At 54.9% G+C, this 6,494-nt stretch overlaps 3 protein-coding genes across 3 annotated transcripts in view; 1 reads left to right on the forward strand and 2 right to left on the reverse strand.

Annotated features, from left to right (window-relative positions):
- The window catches only part of PTSG_08381 (uncharacterized protein), a gene marked incomplete at its 3' end in the record, with an annotated part of 4,036 nt that extends 2,795 nt beyond the window's left edge, over positions 1-1,241 (reverse strand). Inside the window, exons 1-4 of the mRNA XM_004990575.1 lie at positions 1,009-1,241; positions 717-836; positions 406-497; positions 150-243 (exon numbers count right to left, since the gene is read on the reverse strand). Coding sequence (XP_004990632.1) covers positions 150-243; positions 406-497; positions 717-836; positions 1,009-1,053 — 351 coding nt within the window. The 5' untranslated portion in view covers positions 1,054-1,241. The remainder of the gene's footprint in view (positions 1-149; positions 244-405; positions 498-716; positions 837-1,008) is intronic.
- Positions 1,242-1,401: 160 nt separating this feature from the next.
- Positions 1,402-4,981, forward strand: PTSG_08382 (dihydrolipoyl dehydrogenase). The gene is made up of 8 exons (XM_004990576.1): positions 1,402-1,705; positions 1,887-2,121; positions 2,414-2,580; positions 2,851-2,937; positions 3,129-3,363; positions 3,600-3,726; positions 3,917-3,965; positions 4,182-4,981. The coding sequence occupies exons 1-8, from the start codon at positions 1,520-1,522 to the stop codon at positions 4,614-4,616; spliced, it is 1,521 nt and encodes a 506-aa protein (XP_004990633.1). The 5' UTR covers positions 1,402-1,519; the 3' UTR covers positions 4,617-4,981.
- PTSG_08383 (uncharacterized protein) overlaps positions 4,845-6,494 on the reverse strand; it is a gene marked incomplete at its 5' end in the record, with an annotated part of 3,330 nt that continues 1,680 nt past the window's right edge. The window contains 2 exons of the mRNA XM_004990577.1: positions 4,845-5,937; positions 6,163-6,281. Of these exons, the coding sequence (XP_004990634.1) occupies positions 5,891-5,937; positions 6,163-6,281 (166 nt within the window). The 3' untranslated portion in view covers positions 4,845-5,890. The remainder of the gene's footprint in view (positions 5,938-6,162; positions 6,282-6,494) is intronic.

Below are 6,494 nucleotides of genomic sequence, written 5' to 3' on the forward strand. Positions count from 1 at the left end.
AGTTGGCAGCTGGGGACGAGAAGACGGAGGCAGTGGAGCCGCAGTGTGTTCTTGACACAACGTGACGACACGATAGGCATGTACAGGTGGGTTGTACACAATTGCCACAGCACACGGGCAGAGACAAATGTACGCACGCACGCACGCACCTCAGCACGCTTGTCACCGACGAGGCCCAGAAAGTTGTAGGTGCCCATGTTGATCTTCTCTTCGCCTCCGATGGTCAAGGTCACGCCAGCCACGCTGCAGGTGCATTGAGCAGGCCACCAAGGCGTATGTTACTCGCGTACATCGACCTGCTGACACCAGCGTGGACAACATTCGCACCCAAGCGCGCACGCACACACACACACACATACACACACACACACACACACACACACACACAAACACACTGCAGCTCACCCTTCGACGACAGGGCCCTCATCGGGGAGATGCTCCTTGACTGGCTCCACAAGCGGCTCTGGCTTCCATTCCCGCAGCAACTCTTCCTCCTCCTGTCCACACAACCGAACCACAGTGATGATGATGAGCGACACACGAGCCCACTGCTGCAAGCTTGCGCACTGCAAGCACGTGCTCACAAGCACACGCACACGCTCGCACACAAAAGCACACACACGCGCACGCACACACACACACACACACACACACACACACACACACACACAAACCTTCCCCCCCCCCCGCCTCCACTTACACACACAGTTTCCCACCTGCTTTGTGAGTTTGACGTTGCGCTGCTTGGGGCGATAGCGCTTGAGGGAGAAGACGTAGACGAGCAAGGCGATCAACACGCCCTCAATCACGAGATGGAACGTGGGCACGTCCCAAACCTAGCACGTGTTCAGCGAGTCACGCAGTGAATGTGAATGATCTGGGTACAACCCGACAGAGCAAGCTGTCCTCCCCCTTCCCAACTCACACTGTTGGCAAGCACGCTTCGCAAGCTTCCAACCCCCTCGCCCACTCTGTCTGGCACACAGCCACAACAAAAACTGCACGCACCGTGAACACTTCCAGGAGCGGGTGCAACCTCTCCGTTGAAGACATGATTGGTGGTGGTGTGTTGCTCTGTGTTGCTCTGTGTTGCTCTGTGTCAACGAAGCAGCGACAAACCAAAGCACGGGATGTCAGTGCACGCAGCTCAGTGCAGTCAGCAACGGCGTGAAGGAGGAGGAAATGGTGAGCAGCCAACGCCAACGCCAAGGTCACGCTCAAGGTCACGCTCAAGGTCAAAGCAAAGGTCAATGCCACCATCACACACAGCCAGACAGTTGCAGCCAAGCCAACATCGTCGTCCTCACCTCTTGTTGTTGTGCAGTTTTTCTTTATTTTTAGCACCAAAGAAGGGTGGAATTCCCACACAAAATGTGGCAGCGCGCAAACTTCCCGCAACAGCACAGAACGGGGAGCAGAAGCGACACACATTCAACAGCGAGAAGGCAACACAGCGAAAGCCAAGCAAGACACACAAGATAACACAAGCAGCACAAGCAGCTGGCTGGGGAGAAGAACCATGGCTTCGCTCACTGCACTGCGCACAGCGGTTGCTTCGGCGCCCGTGCGTGCCACGCCCGCGGCTACGCTTGTTGCTGCGCGCCGGCTCATGTCCTCCGGTGCACAGGAGTATGACCTTGCCGTCATTGGCGGTGGCCCCGGTGGCTACGTTGGTGCCATCAAGGCCGCCCAGCTCGGTCTCAAGGTGCGTTGGGGTGTGTGTGTGTGTGTCTGTGTCTGTGTGTGTGTGTGTGTGTGTGTGTGTGTGTGTGTTGTGCTTTGTGTGTGTGTGTGTGTGTGTGTGTGTGTGTTGGTGCGTGCTGTTGCCGCCTGCTTTTCTAACAACTACGTTGTTCACGCACTCATAACCACATGGGAATGTGTAGACCGTGTGCATTGAGAAGCGCGGCAAGCTCGGCGGCACGTGCCTCAACGTGGGCTGCATCCCGTCCAAGTCGCTGCTGAACAACTCGCGCATCTACCACCAGGCCCTGCATGACATGAAGAACCGTGGTGTGGAGGTCAGCGATGTCAAGCTCAACCTTGACACCATGATGGGTGCTAAGGAGAAGGCGGTTGAGCAGCTCACCGGCGGCATCGAGTACCTCTTCAAGAAGAACGGTGTGTGTGCGTCTGTGTGTGTGTGTCTGTGTCTGTGTCTGTGTTGTATGTTCTATGTATGTACTTGATTTGTGTGTGTTGTGTGTGTGCATACATCTTTGTATCTGTGCACATGTACATGTTCGTGTTGTGTACGTTTCTCCTCTGCTCGTGTGTACATGTCTATTTTGTTTGCTTGCGCGCAGCTGCTTGCATGCGTGCAATGGCCACAGCCACGCGAAGCAACAAGCAAACCACCACTCACGCCCATCACTACCTTCCCACCTTTTCTCTCTCTCTCTCTCACACGTAGGTGTGGACTACGTCAAGGGCCATGGTAAGCTCACGGGCCCCAACTCTGTTGAGTGTGACCTGATTGAGGGTGGCACGCAGACGGTGAACGCCAAGCGCATCATGATTGCCGCCGGTTCCGAGGTTGCCCCCTTCCCCGGTGGCTCCGTCGAGATTGACGAGGAGAAGGTGTGGTGTGAGTGTGTGTGTGTATGTGTCTGTGCCTCTGTGTGTGTGTGTGTGTGTGTGTGAGTGTATGTGTGTGTATGTGTCTGTGTCTGCGCGCGCGTGCATGCGTGTCTGTGTGTCTGCGTTGCTGTTTCCCACTGGGTGGCTTCCAGGAGTTAAACACAACACGAGTAACCTCCCTTCCCCACAGCCCACCACCTTCTCATCTTCGTCTCACGTTCTTGTGAATCAATGTTGCGCACGCACACGCATGCACGGGGCCGCGAGCAGATTGTGTCGTCCACGGGTGCCCTGTCCCTGAAGGAGGTGCCCGAGCGCATGGTTGTCATTGGCGCTGGTGTCATTGGTCTTGAGCTGGTGAGTGCACGCACGACATGCTCCTGCAGCTGCTCATGTGAACACACGAGCATTCGGCGTGCGTTGCCGTTTTCCATCGACGCGTCATAAATGCATGCACATGCACACGCACTCACTCACACTTACAACGCACACCACACACAACACACAACACACACGGGCGCACCTGTGCTTCTGCAACATGTGTGCAGGGTTCTGTGTGGAGCCGGCTTGGGTCCAAGGTGACGGCTGTTGAGTTTCTGGGCAACATTGGCGGCGTTGGCATTGACCTCGACATTGCCAAGCAGTTCCAGCGCGTGCTGAAGAAGCAAGGCGTCAACTTCAAGCTCAACACCAAGGTGACGGGTGTGCAGAAGCAGGATGATGGCTCCCTCCAGGTGGCTATTGAGGACGTCAAGAAGGGCAAGACCTCCACCATCGATGCAGGTCCACAGCCCCTTTGTGTGTGTGTGTGTGTGTGTGTGTGTGTGTGTGTGCATGTCTATGTGTCTATGTGTCTATGTGTCTATGTGTCTATGTTTGCGTGTGTACAGTCCCTCGCCAGGTTTCTTGCTCGCGACCTTCTCGTCACAGCACTTCTCACACTTTGTTTGCCCCTCCTTGAAACGTACACATGCGCGCCCATTTCTCCCCTGTGCTGCCGCTTGTTGTGCGTGGTGCAGACGTGGTTCTTGTGTGCGTTGGGCGGCGCCCCAACATTGCTGGCCTTGGTCTTGATGAGGTCGGCGTCAAGCTGGACGACCGCGGCCGCATCGAGGTCGACGACTACTTCCGCACAAACATCGAGAGGTGATGATGGTGATAGTGATGGTGATGGTGGTGGTGGTGGTGATGGTGATGGTGGTGGTGGTGGTGATGATGATGATGATCGTGTTTGCACCTGCACGCGTGCCGTGTTGTCGTTTGGGCATTGCCGTTTTTGCCTTGTTTGGGTGACACGGTGCTCACGGATGCATTTGCGTGTTGTCTTTCTATGCAGCGTGTACGCCATCGGCGACTGCATCAAGGGCCCCATGCTTGCACACAAGGTATGCGATGTGCGTGTATGATTGCATGCAAGGATTGTCCGTGGGCATGAAAGTCGTGGCTTGCTTTGAGAGCTTCTCGCGTCTCGGTTGCACCTACACTCACACTCACCCACACACACTCACACACACACACACACACACACACACACACACACACACACACACACACACATTCTCTCTCTCTCTCTCTCTCTCTCTCTCTCTCTCTCGCGTCAGGCTGAGGACGAGGGCATCATCGCTGTGGAGGGCATGATGGGCGGCCACCCGCACATTGACTACAACTGCGTGCCATCTGTCATCTACACCCACCCCGAGGTTGCGTGGGTTGGCAAGACGGAGGAGCAGCTCAAGGAGGAGGGCATTGAGTACACGGTTGGCACCTTCCCCATGTCTGCCAACTCGCGCGCCAAGTGCAACGAGGACACCGACGGGCTCATCAAGGTGCTCGGCGACAAGAAGACAGACCGCATGCTGGGCTGCTTCATGGTCAACTCCAGCGCGGGCGAGATGATCAACGAGGCTGCGCTTGCCATGGAGTATGGCGCGTCGTGCGAGGACGTTGCACGCGTGTGCCACGCCCACCCAACCGAGACGGAGGCCTTCAGGGAGGCTGCCCTGGCTGCGTACTGCGGCAAGGCAATCAACTTCTAAGATGGGTGCCGCCGTGTGTTTGCGTGTGTAGGTGTGTGTGAGTGAGTTCTGTGGTATGGTGGGTGCGTGTGTGTACGTGTTTATGTGCACGTTTGTTTGCGTGCTCTTGTGAGAGTTTGTGTGTGCATCCGTGTTGTTACAGTTGCGGCTGTTGTTGATGTTGTTGACGACAGAGTTGGCGTGCTGCTTGTGATTGTATGTGTGTGCGCGTGTGTGTTGTGCGGCGTGGCTGGCTGTTCGTTCATTACTTGATATGGCTGGTGTGGCTGATGCCATGTTGCATCCACACGCACACCAATCACAGTACAAACAAAACAATCAACAAACAAGGCATACCCGCAAGCAATTATATGGGTGAAGCAGCAACACAAGAAAGCGCAGAGATGATGTGAGTGGGCGTGCATGTGGGTGTGTCAAAGACATCAGGCAGGCAAGAAAGAAAGAAGAAAAAGGGCAATAAGCTTGAGTGCACCACCATGGCACGTGACGTAATAACTGGCAATATGGAAGGAGGGGCGGGGGCAACGCAAAGGCAAGGAATACACAGAAGGGAGGTGCCTGCATGCAAGCGACAATGAGGTAGGAAGCAACTACTGGTGACGGAATGACCAAGGAAAGAGCGAGAGCAGGACAGTAAGACCGGCAGACAAGATCACGATGAGGTGCTCATGACCAGTGATGGTTGTCTTTTCTCTCCCAAAAATCCACACGGGGACACGGAAAAAAAAAACACGTGACTACGGCAGGACTACACATGCATGTGTGTACTTCACACTTGGTGGTGCACAAGACAGAGAGACTACCACACAGAAAAGGGGGGTGGGTGTAACGTCCCCACCCTCCCACCGCAACGCATCAGAAGAAAAGAAGGGGGAAGGGTGTGCGTTGATGTGCTTGGACGAAGCGCGAGTGGAAGAACGGCGACAGAGTTCAAATAAATGCACACGCAGGCAGACGACGCTGGGTCAAAGACACCCCGGAAGGAGGGTGTTCAGATGGATGTGAGTGAAGGCAACAGGAGGGGGGTCAATCGGAGATGGGGAAGAAGGAAAAAAAAAAGAGAAGAAGAGAGAAGGGAGAAGAGAAGAGAGAAAGGAGAAGAGAGAAGGTCGTTTCGAAACGCACAGAAACACACAAGTGACATCTGTGTAGAAACGATGCATACGTGTGTGCGCAAGACACACAGAGAGAGAGCGAGAGAGAGCGAACGACAGGACAATTATTGACCATGGTGTGGGCGTGCGTGCAGGGTCTGCAAAACAGATATGTGGGGTTTAAACATCGTTGTCGTCGTCTTCATCGTCGTCTACCCGTGTTTCCACTGCGCGACCAAAGCCGACATTCAACCACAACAGCAGTAAACAAGAGAACAAGTGGACGGGCGTATGTGAGATGCAGAGTGCTAGCCATACAGGAGCAATGCACGCAAAGCATGCAAAGCAAACAAAGCAAACAAGCATCATCATTAGAGCGCGCGCGCACACACACACACACACCGAACACACACACACACCGAACACACACATGCACCATTCGCATTGCTGACCTGGTGACTTTGCTCCAGCGCTGTGTGCGGTGCTGTTGTGGCTTCGGCTGACACCTTGCACGTCCATGTACGCGTCAGGCATGTTCAAATCAACCTCCTCCACGCGCGTGTCAGTGGCGCTGTAAAACAGCAGCAACAACAAGGTGACAACCAGTCAAAAAACACTTCATGGTGAGCACAGGCAGAAGAGGTGAAGGGCAGACCAACTTTGATCTGGCAGGGACCACATGCCGAGGACTGCGCCACACACACGTCCACACCAAACCAACAGGAACAGCTCATGCATGCGCTGACACCCACACGCACGCACACATGCACAACACACACACATA

This window comes from Salpingoeca rosetta (assembly GCF_000188695.1).
Source record: "Salpingoeca rosetta unplaced genomic scaffold supercont1.23, whole genome shotgun sequence".
NCBI lineage: Eukaryota > Choanoflagellata > Craspedida > Salpingoecidae > Salpingoeca > Salpingoeca rosetta.